Below are 18,475 nucleotides of genomic sequence, written 5' to 3' on the forward strand. Positions count from 1 at the left end.
AGAAAATTAATAGAAGCATTAAGAAGCAAAAATATTTCAGCTCGTTATCTTTGTGAAAGTTACAATGTTTTTTGTACTGCTATTTCCGTTGCGTTAGCTTGAAACAATTCTTAGAATATTCACGAGACAATTTGTAGGCCGGCACAACATAAATGAACGAGTGTACAGAAACCTGTGCTACCTTACACTGATCTACCGTTTCATTTCGAGATACTTGTGCATGAAAGATGGCTCCTCGAAGCGTCTCGAAATTGAATAATCCGAATAACTGCCGAGGTGATTGGATTCGTTCTTTTTTTGCCGCGTGTCTCATTTGAGCTGTCCTTGTTTGAAAGTAGTCCGATCGGTAAAAATTACGAATTCACGGATCGTAAAGCTCGCATTTCGGTTTTAAAAGCGGCTTGGAGGATCAAGTGCTCTCGTTGGTCGCGATTCAAGAGCGCCCGGATCTCGAGCAGGCCAGGAACGCGCTGATTATATCGAACGCCGAGATGAGGAACGAGCTGTTAGAGATCGAGGACAGAATCTTGTATAGGCTCTCGTTGTCAGAGGGCTCGGCCGTCGACGACATCGATTTGATTCTCACCCTGGAGGCTTCCAAAGTCAAAAGCGAGGAGATCAAGGTACGATGTAGCACCGCGCCGGTGTTCGATCTCATGGCGATCTATTCCTACACCTAAATCTAATTTCTCGATCCATCGAAGCTGTCCAACGAAGGAAAATTTGTTCCTCAACCTCGCGTTCGATGACTGCCGTCCTCTCTAACAAGGACAATCGCGTAACTTTCGAAATTAATAAAAATTTCGATACTTTTCATACGAATAAACGTCGTCCATAATATACAAAAAATCGTACGTTTGCATATTGGTACCATGATTCGGTTTTAGCGGACATAGTCACTTATCGAAATGTTCACTCATCAATTTTCAAATTACAAAAATCACCACTAAATTATGTAAAAGAAATTTTTGAAAAATTCATGGCTTTCCAGTTGATCAAAATTTGTATCATATTTGAAAATTAATCGAAAAACATATGACATCGTTTCTTGTTTCCTGATAGAGAAGACCGAAATTGCACTCTATTCCGATAGAAGGCTATTGTAAATCTCGGGTCACCCTCTTGCGAAAATCAGACCATAACGCAGTTTTCACACGTTTCTTATAAGGTGAAAATGCAAGAAGCGGAGATCACTCAGGCGGACATCGAAACTACGAGGTCTATGTATATCCCGGTCGCGATCCGGGGACAGATACTTTTCTTTTGCCTTGCCGACCTGCAGCACATCGATACGATGTACCAGTATTCGTTGGAATGGTTCGTCGAGATCTTCAACAACAGCGTCCAGGCGACCGAAAAGAGCGGTATTTTAAAAGTTATTCGATTTTTGCACTCGAACAATCACTTTGATCGCTAACATTGTCCAATCGATTTTAGCTTTTCTTTAGATTCCTGCGAAATTTTTGCTGTACATGCTATACTATAATTTTTCGTGTCTGCCCGACTCTTCCGAGCACATGCGATATCTTTATTACCATGTTTCAATATTTAAACAGTCTGGAACGACGCTCGAAGGAAATGGGGAAAAGAATTTGTTTGAACATGTTCCAAGGTCTCTACAGCGTTATTAAAGGAAAAAAAACGCTATTGTATGCGGAAACGTACTGTGCGAAAAATATTTGCATAACTTTCGCAGTGGAAGCAGCAAAATTGTTTAACACTAAATCTACCACACTGATTTTTCATTTTTCATTTTTCATTTAGAAATGATCGAGATTGCACAGATTCTTTCTTAAGAATCGATTGAATTAATTTCTTCATTCAAGTATACATTATGATAAAAATGAGAAGAGATCTAAATAAATAAATTCAGTCTTGTAATTTTTAATAAGCAACGCGAGTTTCTCAGTTTTATTGATCGGTAAGTTTAGTGTTAAACTCGGGAAAGTGACACTCTTCTTCGTAATTAGATTTTTAAAAAGTCGAAAGCCGCTCGAGAGAAACAATTTCGAAAATCATAGAAGAATCGTTTATTGGCGACCGAAACATTCGTTTCGAACAGTGTGATACGACGATTAATATTTATGATGCTATGGGGTTGAACAGAGGAAACTGGTCGGCGTCGCATCCCGATTTGTTGTGTCCTCTGTCCCACGGCTCTCGTTCTTACTCCTTGATCCCGAAGGACAAAGCCAAGCTAGGGGTGGTATCGTGATAAAAACTTGAATCGCTATCACGAACGAAATTCGTGTTTAATATGTTCCCGAAACACCATGTCATATCTCCTCGAACTTTTATTAAAGATTACAGTCGACCGCGCATCGTCGCCTCGAACTCAGCTTCACGCTCGAACGAGCACTTTCCTTGCTGAATACGATTTCGAGTTCATTCTTGCTTCTGTTCTTTTATTTTGTTAAAAATATTGCAGTAATTTCTCCAGGAAATGCCAAATTTCGGGTAGCCGTGAATTTCCCTGTGCTAGCCCTACGTCTATGTAATTTATTGTTACGTCGATGCTAAGGGTCGACGGAAGTTCCCGGAAGACAACACTAAATTGTTTGTTTGGGCATGAGTCTGGTAAGAAAAACTGTGGAGCTACAAGGTTATTATCCAGCCTTGCGGCTCGTTTTTATAGTTGTTGACAATCGGTAACTATAAAAACGAGCCGCAAGGCTCGAATAATCGTATCTCCTTTTTCCAAATTGTCCATTTTTGCTTCCAAACTGAGCATCAATTAGGGAGAATTTACTGCACTAGGTACGTAACCCATCGAATCGTGGCATGTGGCCTCCGAATTGCCTTCGAATCGTGGCATGTGGTCTCCGAATTGCCTTCGAATCGTGGCAAAAAATTAGAAATAAAATAGTTAGGTCATCGTTTTTATTCTAGCACTACCATGTACAGTAAATTCTCCCTAATTGACGCTCAGATTCTGCAGAAAAATGTACAATTTGGGAAAAGGAGATGCGATTATTCGAGCCTTGCAGATCGTTTTTGTAATTGTTGACAGTCGGCAATTACAAAACCGAGCCGCGAGGCTCGACGAATCGCGGCATAGTATTCTCAGATCTGCCGGTTTCAATTCCGGTCTCCGAACATTTCTGAGAGAAATCACTGTACTTACTTTGTCCTCTTTATTTACTGAACGACAGTATCTGTAATATCCGGCACCCAATCCCCAAATAAAATCGCGTCAAACACATTCACGAAACATTTAATGAGAAAACTGTGTCAATAATTCCTGTATTTGTTCCTGCAGCTAATCATCTGCTGGAGCAGATGGCGTTTCCTTTCGTATACTTGCAACAGAAAACATTAATTTGATTCCCGTGGTCGTTGCAGCGAACATCGAGGAGCGGGTCTCGAATATAAACCGAAAATTCACGTTCTCCCTGTTCACGAACGTCTGCCGCAGCTTGTTCGAAAGGCACAAATTGCATTTCGCGTTCCTGGTCTGCGCGCGGATTCGCATGAACGAGAAATTAATCGATTCGCTCGAGTGGAGACATTTATTGGCCGGTCCTGAGCCGCTCTCGGTAAAACCGTTTCTAATCCATTGCCGCTAAACTAATTCAGAAAACTGTTTTACAAACAAGCCTGCCGATATTTCTTGTTATGGTGAGATGATAACCTCCCCCGAGCAACTCAACTGTGATTTTTTGTCGGCGAGTAATCTCCGAAAGTACAAAAATATTGAAACGTCGATGTAACACGCGTACATGAAATATCGGTGTAGATGCAGAAGAAGAGCCGCAGCTGCGAAATTTATCACTGGTATAAAGATTTCCCCGGTGTTTTCCCCATAGGATGAGCCGAATCCGTCGCCAGATTGGATCACGCCACGATGCTGGAAAGAAATCCAGGCGCTCGAGAACCTTGCAAACTTCAAGACTTTCATCGAGTCATTCCGGAATTCGCTGGGCCAGTTCAGAAATGTGTTCGACGCGCAGGAGGCGCATCTGTGAGCGAACCACCCGCTTACCGTAACCCTTTGATGATAACTAACGAAATTCCAGTACCGTTTCCGGGGTTGCTTAAATTTGTATATAATTTCACATCAACAAAACGTGGAAATTCCCTTTGGAATTTTGAAAGCTTAATTTCGGTTTGCGATCTCAATCTCTAGCTGTCCGAAAAAAGCTATCTGTAAACATTTTAAGGTTTCCCGGATTGTCAACAACTGTGAAAAAATGCCGCGAGGCGCAAACAATCGTATCGTCTCTTCCCAAATTCTCCATTTTTGTTTCAAAACTGAAGGAAAATTAACGAGAATTTACTGTATTTCGAAACGTTTCTCGATTCCAGAGCCCCGTATCCGGAGCCATGGGCCTCGAAGCTGGACGACTTCCAGCAGATGCTGGTCCTGAAGTGTCTGCGACCTGACAAGGTGACGAACGCGATGCAGATGTACCTGGCGAAACACCTGGGACGCGAATTCGTCGAGCCGCAAACCACAGAGCTGAGCGCCGTTTATAACGAGTCCTCGTCAACTACGCCAATCGTCTTCATCCTCTCCGTGGGCACCGATCCTGCGGCAGAGCTCTACAAATTCGCCGACAGGCTGAAAATGGGCACAAAACTGTTCGCCATATCCCTCGGTCAAGGCCAAGGTCCCCGTGCTGAAGCCATGATGAGGATGTCCGCGGATCAGGGCAACTGGTGTTTCTTCCAGGTAACATTTTGCTTGGACCAGGATGTTTCATTCATGCGTGGAATACCATTCATCTGTTTACACTCCGTTATTTACAATTTGAATTCCACATCATACAGATGATCAAATAATTCGTTACAGAAAAATAAATAAATAATATAATAATAATAATAAAATATAATAATAATAATAAAATATAATAATAATAATAAAATATAATAATAATAATAAAATAAATAATAATATAATAATATAATAAATAAATAGCATCGCATATACAGTATGGTCCAAAAGGATTTTGGTACAAAATCTTTGAAACGAAAATTGAACAGAGCACACGTTAACATAATTAATATTTTTCTGTATTGCTTTTCTACCGATATTTGACGATCACCTTGAATTGTTTAATCATAGTGTATAAAATTTCACTGTACCGCTCTGGAAAGACTATGTAAAAGTAAATAAGAAACTAAACGACAACGTGGGTCAAAAATCCAATACTAACCAAGTTAACTTGTGTTCAAAATAGTTAATGCTCAACGCAAGCATATTGATCGGAATATTGACAACATTTTGAACATCTTTCAAATACAGAAAAATATTACTTATATCAGCGTATGTCCCACGTTCCATACCCTACAACTTTTGTTTAGAACATTTTTCTGTAGGAGAAACGGTTTCCGTGCAATTTAGGTGACAGATCTCGGTGGACCACTTAGATAATATTCGACAAAAATTTGATGAAATTTCGTCTGTTTACCAAATACAATAATGTCTCCCTAACTGACGCTCTGATTGTGCACAAAGATGGACAAAAAAAAAATTTGGGAAGAGTAGATACGATTATTCGAGCCTTGCGGCTTGTTTTTATAATTGTTGACAATTCGTAACTATAAAAACGAACCGCAAGACTCCTCTTCCCGAATTGTCCATTTTTGTGGACAATCTGAGCGTCGATTAGAGAGACATTACTATATACGAGGTAGTCCGACATTATGGGAACGTCGTGAAACAATTTAAGTAGCATGACGGAGCATTAGGAAATTCGCGAACTTTTCGTTCGCATTTTGTTAGCGTTACGTATTTGTGAAACGTCCCACGAAAATCGGTGGTCGGATTTCGCGTGAAATGGAAGCCTCTTGATGTCCCGTGGCAAAAAATATCGCGATCGTCTATCAAGGAAGCGTTCTCGTTTAAGAAGGGACGAAAAGAAAGGCGCGGAAACAGGTAGAGCGACCGAGAGAAATAAATATGGGATAAAAAGAGGGAGAGGAAAGAGAATATTTTCCGACGTGACAAGAAAGATGTCAGAGGAGTGGTGGAATATATGCAAAGAGGAAATGATTGATCAAATCGTTGCATGGGGCTGCCGGTTGACGGTTGATAGCGAAACGAAAGGAGTTGGAGGAATGGATTCATCTCGAAATAGAGCTGTGGACGAAGCGCGTAGAGAAGTCGGGCAATGTATTCTTTCCATAGACGTTTCTGGGGATGTAGAGGGCCAATCACATTTTCGTGTCGCGTTCCATCGCGTCATTGCCAAATGATGTGTGGACGAGGATTCTATTAACGGACTTCCGGTAGACCAAATGTTAATCTGATTGGAAGAACGGTGTCCTTACAGAACTGCCACTTGGCCCCGAGTTGGATGCCAGAACTGGATACGTTGGTAGAAGCTCTGTCAAGAGGTAAAAGCCACCGAGACTTCCGGTTATGGCTAACCTCTGCTCCTTCACCAGACTTCCCAGTGAGCATCCTCCAAAACAGCAGCAAAATGACGATCGAGCCTCCGCGTGGCATAAAGGCAAGGAAGCACATTATTCAAGTGCATTGTTAACCTTTTCGGTACGAGCGCCGGATATATCCGGCATCCATCTAGTCACCTGTGTGGCCGAGCGCCGGATATATCCGGCATCCATCTGATGACCAATATGGACGAGTGCCGCATACATCTGGCATCCATGTAAGCCATATATTTCTGTAGGCCCTTTACAGAATGTTTACAGGAAACATTTAAAGAAAGATTTAGAAACGGATTAAGCACAGTCATTACTTAACGCTTAAGAAAATCTTCGTACAAAAGCGGACTGACCCTGCGTTATGTGCGCATTTTCGGCGCGGCACCCCGTACAGTGGGAGTGTCACGGCGGACAACGCGCTCGTATCGAAAGGGCTAATATTCTGCTCTATTCGAAAACATCATATTTCTCTTAATATTATATTTATATTTCTTATTTGTAAGAAATCCTGTTAAGTTCTGTTATAAGAGTTCATAAGAATACTCCTTGTTCGCTTCTGTCAGGCGAACATGCTCCGAGCGTTCCTTACCCAAGTACTCGAGATGCAAACGTTCCTTGAATCTGGCCATCCGAAAGTCTCGCACTTTAAGTGGTTGGTATTTGCTCTGGGGCTGTTCCACTCGGCTCTTCTGGAAAGAAGGAAATTCGGGCCATTGGGTTTCAATATACCGTACGAGTTCACCGACGGCGATTTAACCATATGCGTCTCGCAACTGCACATGTTTCTTCTAGAGTACGACACGGTGCCGTTCAAGGTCGGTCCAGTTCAATCGCATTCTTAGTCTTTCCGTTTTTTCATGAAACGAATCTCATTGGAGAAGAATGGCAGTTAGGATAGCACAATTAACTTCGTCTTAATTCGAAAGGTGCTGATATACACTGCCGGTCACATCAACTACGGTGGACGAATCACGGACGACTGGGATCGTCGATGCGTTCTGACCATTCTCGAAGACTTCTACAAACCGGAAGTTCTCTCGCCGGCTTACGTGTTCGACGAGGCTGGATGCTATTACCAAGTAACCAAGCTACACAGTTTGCATCTCACGCGCGTTTGAGAAAGTTTGTCCGTCCTACTTTCTTCAACTCAGCGGGGACAGAGAGAACCTTCGATCGGAGCTTCGAACTTCCTTATTCGCGACATTGACATTTTTCATTCTTAAGTGACTTTTTATTCCTTCTTGTCGCGATCCCTACGCGTGTTCCAGCTGCCAGAGCCTGCAACGTTCGCGGAATACATCGAATATATAAAGACGTTTCCTTTAAACGACGCGCCGGAGATGTTCGGGATGCATCCGAACGCGGACATAAGCTGCGCCCAAGCAGAAACTTATTCGTGCCTCGAGACGCTGCTTGCTCTCCAGCCGAGACAAGTCGGAGCTGCCGCAGCCAGCACCGAAGAGGTCACAACTCAGATCGCTAAGGACATACTCTCCGACATGCCCGAGACATTTGACTTGGTCGCCATGCAGGCTAGGTACTCGGAATCTTAACCCGCAGGTGCTCCGAACTATCTGCGGCACCATTCTGAATTTTCATTCGTCTCTATTTCAACTCCAACGAGCGCGTTCGAGCGGTCGGGTTTCATTGAATAGTTTGCGACGATCTTGGGAGAGTCGAACGTTCTCGGTTTATCGATAAGTTCGAGATTTGACAATTAATGTGTACCAATGGTCAGGTAGCAGTTGGTAATCCTCTGATGAAAGTTTCGCGGTGTTTGCCGCGCATTTTAGAATAATGTCGTAGTCGGCGGAACTTGTAGTAATGAACTGCTCAAAGTTTCCAATTCCAGGTACCCTGTGTTGTACGAGGAATCGTTCAATACCGTCTTGCTGCAAGAAGCGATACGGTACAATGGACTGTTGGTAGCGGTGAAGACATCGTTGATAGACCTCTTGAAAGCGTTGAAGGGGTTGGTGGTGATGTCGGAGTTGCTGGAAACTGTGGCGCACAGCTTATACGACAACAGAATACCAAAAGTCTGGCAGGACAGAGGCTATCCATCCTTAAAACCGCTCGGTGAGCAGCATTTTGGGTTCAAGACCTCGCTGTCGCGTATTGTAGCGCGCATCAATGATTGCCGGATTCTATTCAATTCTGTTAAAAATCTCACCGGCATCACCGACGTTGCCGTTGTGAAACTACATCGATCGAAAATTTCTCGACCAAGAAAGTTCGCTCGATCCAACGATTTCGTTTGGAAGCTGCGAAGGACAAACGAATCATTTTAATAAGATTATGTTTAACGATCTCGATGGAAATGATTATATTATGTTTAGAAATTGTCTGCAGAATTATTGACTGTGTGTCAGAGATTTTTGAAGGGTATTCAATAATCGCCGATGATTAACGCGTGGAAATATTATCTTCGTTTTCGATCATTCGTCCCGGATATACGTTACAGGTGCCTGGTTCCTCGATCTGAAGGATCGAATCGCATTCTTGAATGAGTGGGTGGCGCGAGGAATACCTGCAGCTTTCTGGATCTCCGGCTTCTATTTCCCACAGGCTTTCCTGACTGGGACGCTGCAGAATTTTGCAAGGAAGCGCGTTGTTTCCATCGATACCATCGATTTCAGTTTCCAGGTACGCGGCAACGTTTTACAAACATCAACCTTGCATTTTAATCATTCGAACACTTGAATAAATACGTTGATCCTTGAATATCGAATTTTTAACTTCGAACGATGTTTTTAAATTTTTAACTCGCAAGCGCGTTTAAACGTGTTATGATTAAATGTTACAGGTGCTGAACGCCATGCCAAAACAAAGGCCGCCGGACGGCTGCGTGATCTATGGTCTGTTCCTTGAAGGCTGCCGTTGGAACGTCGATCATCTGGACGAGTCCCATCCGAAGGAGCTGTACACTAGTATTACACCTTTGTCGCATAGCGATTGCGTTCGCGTTTCTTCGACGAATCAATCGGTTTACTCTTCGTTTGTCTATCGCAGACATGCCCCCGATATTGTTGTTGCCGGAAGTGCATCATCGGCAGCCTCCAAGAATCTATTCCTGTCCCGTTTACAAAACCATTATCAGGGCAGGGACGCTAAGCACGACAGGACACTCGACCAATTTCGTTCTGTCCATGGAGATACCGAGCAGAAAACCGCAGGCTCACTGGATCAAACGAGGAGTTGCTTTGATATGTGCTTTGAACTATTAATACGTTCTTTGTTTCACCCTTTCACCGACCATGTAAATATTTACAGATTCCCTTCAAAAATATTACGTCGTTCTAAATATCATTCTGGACGTCGATTCTTCGATATGCGAAATAAATTCCTGAACAAACCCGTATTAATTATGACAGCTTAATTAGTCGGATTTCATTATAACAATGCAATTGTTCATCGTAACGATACAAAATTATCCATTGTAACAACGCGGCTGTTCTTCGTAACAATAAGAACTTAAGAAAATATGTCTTCATTGTTCAGCTAGTTCCTATTCATCATTTTCATACAATGCCGCATCCTTTCTTACTGATCTCTTGTGAGCCTTAGGAGCCCACGTTACGCACCATGCCGCAATTGCGATAGCTAGAATAAGAATAATAGAGGATGTACTGTGAATTGGCTTTTAGTGTTACAATACCTTTTCGTACGACGAAAAACGTGTAATAAATTATATCCAAAATCCGTTTGAGAATTCTCAACATCTACGACCTCGTCCCTCGAAAAACTAAAAATCTCAAGATATCAGGATCACCAATGGACAACCCTTGAATTTACAATACCTGGAAGCCCTTGAAAAGTACATTTCGCCACTCCCCGAATTCCGGTTGGCACGGACCGCGACAAAAAATGAATCCAGCATTTTTGTTCGAACGCGGTCAAAGTGTAAAACACAATTCCGCGTATTCGTACCGGTATATGACCAAATTGAATCCCCATGGTGCATAATATTCCGAATCACTATCGACAGTTTATAAACGCTGCCGGAAACAACGGAAAGCACAGAGTTCAGTCTTTTGTTCGATCTCTTTCGTAAACCAGAATGATCCTCTCTACTCTAGATGCAATAAATTGGTAACATGAGACTTGTAAAACAGCGGAGACTTCACAGGAACACCGTGCAGGCAACATCTTTTGTATTTTCAGTGAAATATTTCTCGTAGCTATAACAGACGAAGTTAATTAGTAATATTTTCGACCGCTAGGTGGCACAAGTATATTTTTCTGTGACCACAGGTATCACGCGCGACGTATGTATCGGTAAAAGAAAATTGAACAATAGTCGACGAGAGAAACGAGAACTCAGAGAGAAGCAATTACAAATTAGTTTAATTATATATATATAATATTATTAGTTATAATGCAATTACATATTAGTAATTTTTGAAAGTATTTATTTATTTATTTTTTGGTTTAGGTGTTTCAGCGTTGGTCTATCACCGATTTTGCAGATATCGATTTACCAATATTCGAGCCTTGCGCCTCGTTTTTATAGTTGTTGACTATCGGCAACTATAAAAACGAGCTGCGAGGATTGAATAATCGTATCTCCTCTGCCCAAATTGTCCATATTTGTTAACAAGCTGAGGAACAATTAGGGAGAATTTACTGTACATCATTTGATGTAAGTTTAGATTCTAGTGAGATTTGATTTGATCTGGAGATACGAAATTCCGCTACCATAAAACTGTTGCGCGAGGTTCTAGTGGATTTTAATGCAGACAAAATCAAAACTCGAATTTGATTAAATATATTTAATATTCAATACGTCTGTTCTAATTTGAAATTCCCTCCAAAGTAATACGTAAACATGGCGGTTTAGTTTGCTATGTTCACGTACGAACAAGACGGGAGCCATGACAGAACCAAACGTGTCAGATTCCTGTAATTATAAATTATTACATTGGTGCGCTAAAAACTCGGGCGCAACATTCTCGCATCTTCTTTGGTAATACATACATAGATATGTATTCGCACATGTGTGACCTAGTTTATGATCATCTAAAAAATATTCAAAACGAAGAAAAGCATGAATAGCTTTGTACAGTGACCGCAGAAAGTTGGTAGTACTGAATCGACATCTATGTATGTGTCCTTTAACCATTAAATACATACATACATTCAACCGTGCGCATGTGTGCGTTGTAAGATCAAACTACATAGTATTGACGTTGACAATTTCCAGTTGATATTTGGTAGAAATCTAAGGAAACGACTGTTGGGGGTGTTTCCCAAAATATTAATCACGCATTCCACAATTTTAGTAAGGTACAATTCGTTCGACTCGACATTGTAGACAATTCATTTAAATTAAATGAAGTTTTTTCTTTGGTCACTTTCATTCTTAAATATCTTTAACATTCTACGTGAAAAATATTTTTTCAAATAAATGTATGGTTATAGGTTATCTTTCTTATAACTGTTTAACTGTAGCATTAGAGATATTTATTTAATTTAAATTTAACCTCTAAGACATTTCGTGAGATGATTAAGAAATTATCACTATATTAGTGTAAAACAAAGATGACACTACTGAAAGCTGTAGTGTCATAATTCAATTTTACATAAGTTACAATATTACAATATATTTATTTATAATATTGTATTTAACATTAATTTTTAAAATTTTGAAATGTTAAAGATGTACTTTTCATTTTTACAAAAGCATAATTCTAAAATCTATCTTTTTATATGATGTATTCATCTATTTTTACAAATTTTATTTTTTCTTATTAGTCGATATGGATGCATTTGGTGACAACTTTGTCATTGAAGGAGAGGTGGATCCTGTGGCAGAATTTGTAGCAAGAGAACAGGATCAATTAGCAGGACTTGAAGATGAAATTCCACCAGTTTCTATCTCTACTCCTTCAGCAGGATCAAATGCAAATGGTAAATAACATATTTTAGTTGAATTATTGTAGTTTAGATTAAAACTTTTATGTTTAGATATCTGAATCAGAGTATATTAATTCACCTTTGTAAAAGAAATGTTATTTTATATATTTCCTTTTGTTCTTTTTGAAAAATTTGGAAAGTATGACTTACTATTTTCTGACTCTTAAATTCAGATATCTATCATTAAATTTTTTATACATGTTATATATAATTAATTTAATGTTTATATAATATAAACCATCTAAATCTATTATAGTGCATGGAATAATGACTATGTGTTTATTACTTAATTTCTAATAGATATTTTACCTGAAAATTTTGGCAATTTAAAAGTTGGCCCAGGTGGTGATGCTGAAGGTAGCTTTGAAATAATAGATGCTGTTGGACAACCTAATGAAACACAATCCCCACCAACTATGGGTGAATTTTATTATATTATGCTTTTAACATAGTAACAAAATAATTAGGAAACTACAAGTACAAATTAAAACATGGTATTTTTTTAGAAATTGCATCCAAGCCGCCACCTGTAAAAGAGGAGCCTGAAAAAATACGGAAATGGAGAGAAGAACAAAAGGCTAGATTAGAGGAAAAAGGTAATAATTAAATTAATAATAATTAATAATAATTAAATGACAGATTAAATTAGTGCAGCAAAAGTGATAGAAGAAAGTCAGCATTCAGGTTCATGCTCAATACTTAAACTTTATGAAGAAATGCAAATAAAAAGAAAATTTGTTACCCAGTATAATTATATGTAATTATATTTTCCTGTAATTAGATGCAGAAGAAGAAAAAAAGAAAGAAGAATGGAGGGAGGCTGCAAGGAAAGAGTTAGAAGAATGGTATAAACATCATGCAGAAACTATTAGTAAAACAAAAACCACGAACAGGTAATATTTACTGTTGCTGTTTAATTTAATTTCATTGTATGCAATTTACGCGACATATTTTTTACTAATATAGAATAACTTTTAATCGCGCATTTGTAGACGCAATTAAAAGTATTTTATTCGGTCTAAGATTATAAATACTTTATTGAATTATTTTAAGAAATATACTACATGCAATTATATTATTTTCATTCTGCTTCTTAGGGAATCAGCCAAGTAAGTTACACTATATTTTTTTTGCATGTATAATTGCATTGCAATGCTGTGTACTGTATAGCTTTGCTTATACAATTCACAACGCCAAATGCTATTGATTATCTGAAACATGTGACATTTTCATATGTAGCCAGCTAGCTGCTTTATAATCGTGATTCATAGAAACATTTTACGCTTGATGCAATTATACGTCTGCTGTGTATCAAAATATTCAAAAAATTTATATGTAATTATATAAAAAAATATTTTATTACTAAAATTATATGTTTCCTCGTATGAAACCTAAATTCTCTTATATGAATTATTTTTGTAGTAAAATCATATAATATGAGAGAAACATTACCATAAAGTTTTTACATAGAAGTTAGTATTTTAAAAATTCTTAGATTTTGTATTATTACATACACTACACACAAAGAAAACCAAAATAGAAATGTTAACTACATACACTGCAATTACATTAATACGAACGAACTTATAATCATCGCATAGAATCAGTTTTGTACGCCTACGCATCATATTTAATATATTACTTTTATCAATAGGAACGCCGAGAAACAATTCGTTGCAGAAGCCGATGAAGTGGAGCCAGGAACGGAATGGGAACGCATTGCAAAGCTTTGCGATTTTAATCCAAAATCTTCACGCACCTCTAAAGATGTTTCCCGGATGCGTTCAATCATCTTACAATTAAAACAAACTCCACCTACCCCGGTCACTCTTTGATCGAATTAAGAACCGGATTCAAGCATAGATATACAGAATATCAAACGTATTAAACGAAAGAACAGTGTACGCAGGTTACAATATCATTGGAAACAAAGATCGTATTTGATCATGTCATGCAAAAAAATGTAATATTACTGTGAATAAAGATTATTAATAGCAAATATTACCATAAATATTAAATTTGAAGGATATGTAATATAATTATTAATTTGTTGAAAATAAAACGAAAAAATAAATGTAATAGTTTCAGACACGTTACATGCATATACTCCATGTAATTGGTAATTCATAAAACAGTGTGTGAAGTTCTTATAAACTATTTTAATCACATATAAAATTTGTTGAAAAAATATCATTTTTAGTATGCTTAAACAAGTTTTTCAAATACACTAATATTACTTATAGGAATCATTGTGCGTAATATAAAAAAGTTTATACAGTTTTATTTTTTTACACCGTTAAACGCCTGGATATTTAATATCTAGGGAGACAAGATTAATTTTCTTCTGGATAGCCTTGTATTGTTAGTTCTGAAAAAAGATAATGCATTACATTGTTACCACATGTTATATCATACCATGACATTATATTTATTATATTATTGTAAGAAAGATGAAAATATTAATATATTAAAAGTGATTACCTGGGTGAATCACGTTTCATAGCAAGCTGCATATCTTGTTGCCAACGATAAATATTAGGATATGTAGTAGAATTAATTGGTGATAATACTGCATAATAAACAGCATAATCTAATTTTGTTGGTTCAGATCTGAAATATATAGATTAAAATATCATATATACGTGTAACAACAGGTACAATGTCTTTTGGTACACCTTACCCTTCAAGAAAAGTTGCAGGGCCTTCCTCTGCAATATACATTTCATCGTCTGATCTATCTACTATTAATTTCGGCGATGATGGTGGTGTAAAAAACTCTAATTCGTCTAAAAAAAGTTAATATTATTAATCGATTTCGTCTATTAAATTCTATCTTATAATACAGTAGAATATTTTCAATTTGTATTACTTACCTATACTATCTTCATTCTCTGCATTAAATAACGAACATGATTGTAATTTATTGTATAAATAATCTAATTCATCAGTAGGTTCCGCTTCCTTTCCTGGGTTTGAATTCGTTTTACTAGAATGCAAGAAGAACCTCTGTAAACAATTAAAAGGACATGAAAACAAATATTTGAAACTACATAATTCTGTTTTTAATACCTTATTGTACTGAAGTAACTGGTCATAAAATTTGTGTTCTAAATATGTTTCAAGTTTCGCTAAACCGTCGGAGGTACGAAAATCTGCGAAGTCATCCAAGAATGGCCAAAATTCTTTCCATGACACGTGATATTCTTCTGCTAAATCTCTAAAAAATAACATACTACATTTGAGTATCTATTTCATTTAAAAACAACACTTAGTATAAAAATAACAATGGCATATACCTTCCAATTCGTTCAAGTCCCTTTTCTGGATCTTGTAATCTCAAGGATAAGTTGTTAATGGGGCTGTCAGGTTCATCTTCAAAAATCTTTTTAACTGGAGTCATGCGACGACGTGGAGGAGTTTTCCATTCTTTCCTGAATTCCAATGCACGAGATTTGGTCATTGGTCCAGCAAATGCACGTACTTCTAAACGTGGACTTAATGGATCCAACTTTATACTCTATAAAAAATATTGTTTAAAAATTTTACACAGTACAAATTCAATGTCTTTTCATACCATTGGACTAGTTGGAGAGAATGGTTCTCCTATAACAGGCTGTAATGTGTTATCATCTGATCTTAATACAGGTACATAATACTGATCTTCCAGTAATAAACGTATCTCTTTCTTCAATTCTTCATCTCCTTGACATGTTCTGCTACATATTATCTGTAATATTGACCAATAATAGATGAGTTAAAAAATACTTTTGTACGGAGCTAATAAAGACTACTGCAAAAACATAAAGAGAATACTAAAAATGCAATTATCAAAAGATACTGAATTTTATTGTATGTATTCTCTGATTCAAATTTTTTAATATTTTATCACGTACATCTATTGGTAGTTGTTTATACTTGTTTGGTAATGTTTTTACACAACATGGATATGAAACAAGAACTTTGACTACATTTTTGAAACCAAATTTAACTGCAAAGTGTAATGGTGTTTCATTCAGTCCTTTATCTGGTGTATTTAAATATAAATCTAACATAATCTGTGCTCGATCCAGATAGCTCTTGCACTCATCTCCGTAAAGTAACTTTATAAATTCTGCATTTCCAACAGTGTTTAATATTAACTCACAGATATCTGGTTTGTCTGCTCTGACTGCAATGTGCAATGCATTGTAGCGACACCCTTCCTACAAGAAATTAAAGAATATATTTCACACAGTCAATTATAAACATTAAATATTTGGAATTAATAATAAACATGATATATTACTTGTAAAATTGCAGGTGTGTCACCAATACCAATTAAATACCGTGGATTTCCCCATGAAGTAGTTTTTACAGCACACAAATTTCCATCTCTAATTAATTTCCTGAAGCACACCAAGTCCTGCGACCGTGGAGCTTTGAAGTTACTTGACTTCTCTTCCACTGCAACCATTCCAGCTGCTGTACTATTGTTATTACATAATATTTTCTCAAAACCTGTCTTTGCATATTCTTCAGCTTCTGAACGTTTTTTGAATGATTTCAGACGTCCAGTTTTGAACTCTTTAATTACCTTCAATGCTTCTGCTTTATCCATATAAACCCGGATATTTTCTATAACACGCAAATGCATAATATAAAAGTTTTGGAAATTTAAACGTCTGAATGTATTGCATGTTTACCTTTCACATTACTTTCTGTGGCTACATTTTCTTCGGGTATATAAACAGCATGAAAAACTATTTCGTTTGATAAATTAGTATTGTCACAAGTCATATTCATTGCTTGTATCATTTGATCGTTTTCAATCATTGTAATTTCTTCCTGTTCAAAATTGTAGTTTGCCTTGTCGAGACATTTATTGGTTATGTATCAGATTATGTATTGCAAAACTACACGAATTCATCCTGATACTTAAAACTTTCTATAGACTATGTATCTTGCATATTTTATAGAATTATATGTACGCTGTTCGTACTTTTTTACATTAGAAACATCGTTTATCCAAACGAGTATTCTAGGTACTTTACGACGTATCTACCATCGCCCACTTTTAAGTGATTTCACAAACTATTGTTTACAAAATTAAATAAAATTTATCATTCCTTAAATGTGTTTTTAAAAAATGAAAATAGTATGAAATATAAAATCTATTTAAAGTTAGACGTAACTCTTAAAATTACAAACTCATAAATTCTACACGCTGCAAAGACTATGCTGGACCATACTTGCCAAAACAACAACCCACAATGTAAACAACTTTGTTACAAAATACGAGTTATGTATGCATTAAAAGCTGACTATCACACTGTAACTGTCATTTATAAAAACAACCAATCCTAAACAGGTTCCGGACTATCAACCAATAATTTTAACTGTTTTCTCAAGATGTTTACGTGTTATTTACACTTTGATGTTTCGAATGGAATTCTACGAATGAACATGATGTACATGCAGTATGTATATGCAAAGAATGTGTATTGAATGAAAAAATTATATGAAGAAAAGAATTTTACCGAAATTAAGATTTTATTAAAAATTATCAGTCACTAGGAGCTTAAACTATGCTACCTAGATAAAAAATGCTGTTTGTTATAAATGCAGCAATTTAGTTGAAATCTGAATTCTTATTGGCTATCTAAAATTATATAGAATGAACTGGCGCGAATTTAATTCAAAGTCAAGTGTTTTACATTAAATGAAGTATTTTATTATTATTTTCTTATTTTAATTTTTAAAGATGCAATTGATCCAATTTAAGTATTCAAATATATTTATTCGGGATATTATTTAAAGTTCACAAAAGCAACTCTCGCGATTAAATTGAGCGTCAATTCAAAATTGTTTGAGAAAATGCGAGCGACGTACAATCTTTACATTTACACACGATTACATTTATTATTATAAATCTTTTTAAACTTACATTGAATTGTATCGAATAATCCATACGATGTATTGAAGTAGAAGCGTAGGTAAGTAACTGTTCGATCATTTTATGTATTAGAAAAATCCACGTGCAGTTGATGCTGTATTGCACAATGAATGAGTTTAAGAACCCTGGAATGGGCGGAGCGATCACTACATACAATCACCGTGAACCAATCGACAATTCAGTAAATGTATTTACAAATGCACGTCATCAAACGTTGCGTGTATCTTGCTACATAGC

General features: G+C 37.1%; 2 protein-coding genes across 5 annotated transcripts; one reads left to right on the top strand and one right to left on the bottom strand.

The window, feature by feature from the left end:
* Window positions 1-11,516: 11,516 nt before the first annotated feature.
* On the top strand, window positions 11,517-14,305 carry Clc (clathrin light chain). 3 transcript variants are annotated; one of them, XM_033465165.2, is made up of 7 exons: window positions 11,517-11,676; window positions 12,145-12,300; window positions 12,607-12,726; window positions 12,813-12,902; window positions 13,088-13,199; window positions 13,404-13,415; window positions 13,961-14,305. In XM_033465165.2, the coding sequence occupies exons 2-7, from the start codon at window positions 12,150-12,152 to the stop codon at window positions 14,139-14,141; spliced, it is 666 nt and encodes a 221-aa protein (XP_033321056.1). In that variant the 5' UTR covers window positions 11,517-11,676; window positions 12,145-12,149; the 3' UTR covers window positions 14,142-14,305. The 3 variants fall into 3 exon arrangements, with proteins under 3 accessions (XP_033321056.1, XP_033321059.1, XP_033321057.1); XM_033465168.2 differs by having other exon boundaries at window positions 12,640-12,726; XM_033465166.2 differs by lacking the exon at window positions 13,404-13,415.
* A 140-nt stretch (window positions 14,306-14,445) lies between these two features.
* On the bottom strand, window positions 14,446-18,399 carry Ankle2 (ankyrin repeat and LEM domain-containing protein 2). 2 transcript variants are annotated; one of them, XM_033465164.2, is made up of 10 exons: window positions 18,230-18,399; window positions 16,592-16,920; window positions 16,200-16,508; window positions 15,881-16,033; window positions 15,603-15,823; window positions 15,376-15,523; window positions 15,180-15,312; window positions 14,987-15,092; window positions 14,788-14,916; window positions 14,446-14,674 (listed from the first exon to the last, which is right to left on the bottom strand). In XM_033465164.2, the coding sequence occupies exons 2-10, from the start codon at window positions 16,901-16,903 to the stop codon at window positions 14,626-14,628; spliced, it is 1,560 nt and encodes a 519-aa protein (XP_033321055.1). In that variant the 5' UTR covers window positions 16,904-16,920; window positions 18,230-18,399; the 3' UTR covers window positions 14,446-14,625. The 2 variants fall into 2 exon arrangements, with proteins under 2 accessions (XP_033321055.1, XP_033321054.1); XM_033465163.2 differs by lacking the exon at window positions 18,230-18,399 and adding an exon at window positions 16,989-18,192.
* Between the last annotated feature and the right edge of the window lie 76 nt (window positions 18,400-18,475).

The sequence above is a fragment of the Megalopta genalis genome, chromosome 9 (genome assembly GCF_051020955.1).
Source record: "Megalopta genalis isolate 19385.01 chromosome 9, iyMegGena1_principal, whole genome shotgun sequence".
Lineage (NCBI taxonomy): Eukaryota > Metazoa > Arthropoda > Insecta > Hymenoptera > Halictidae > Megalopta > Megalopta genalis.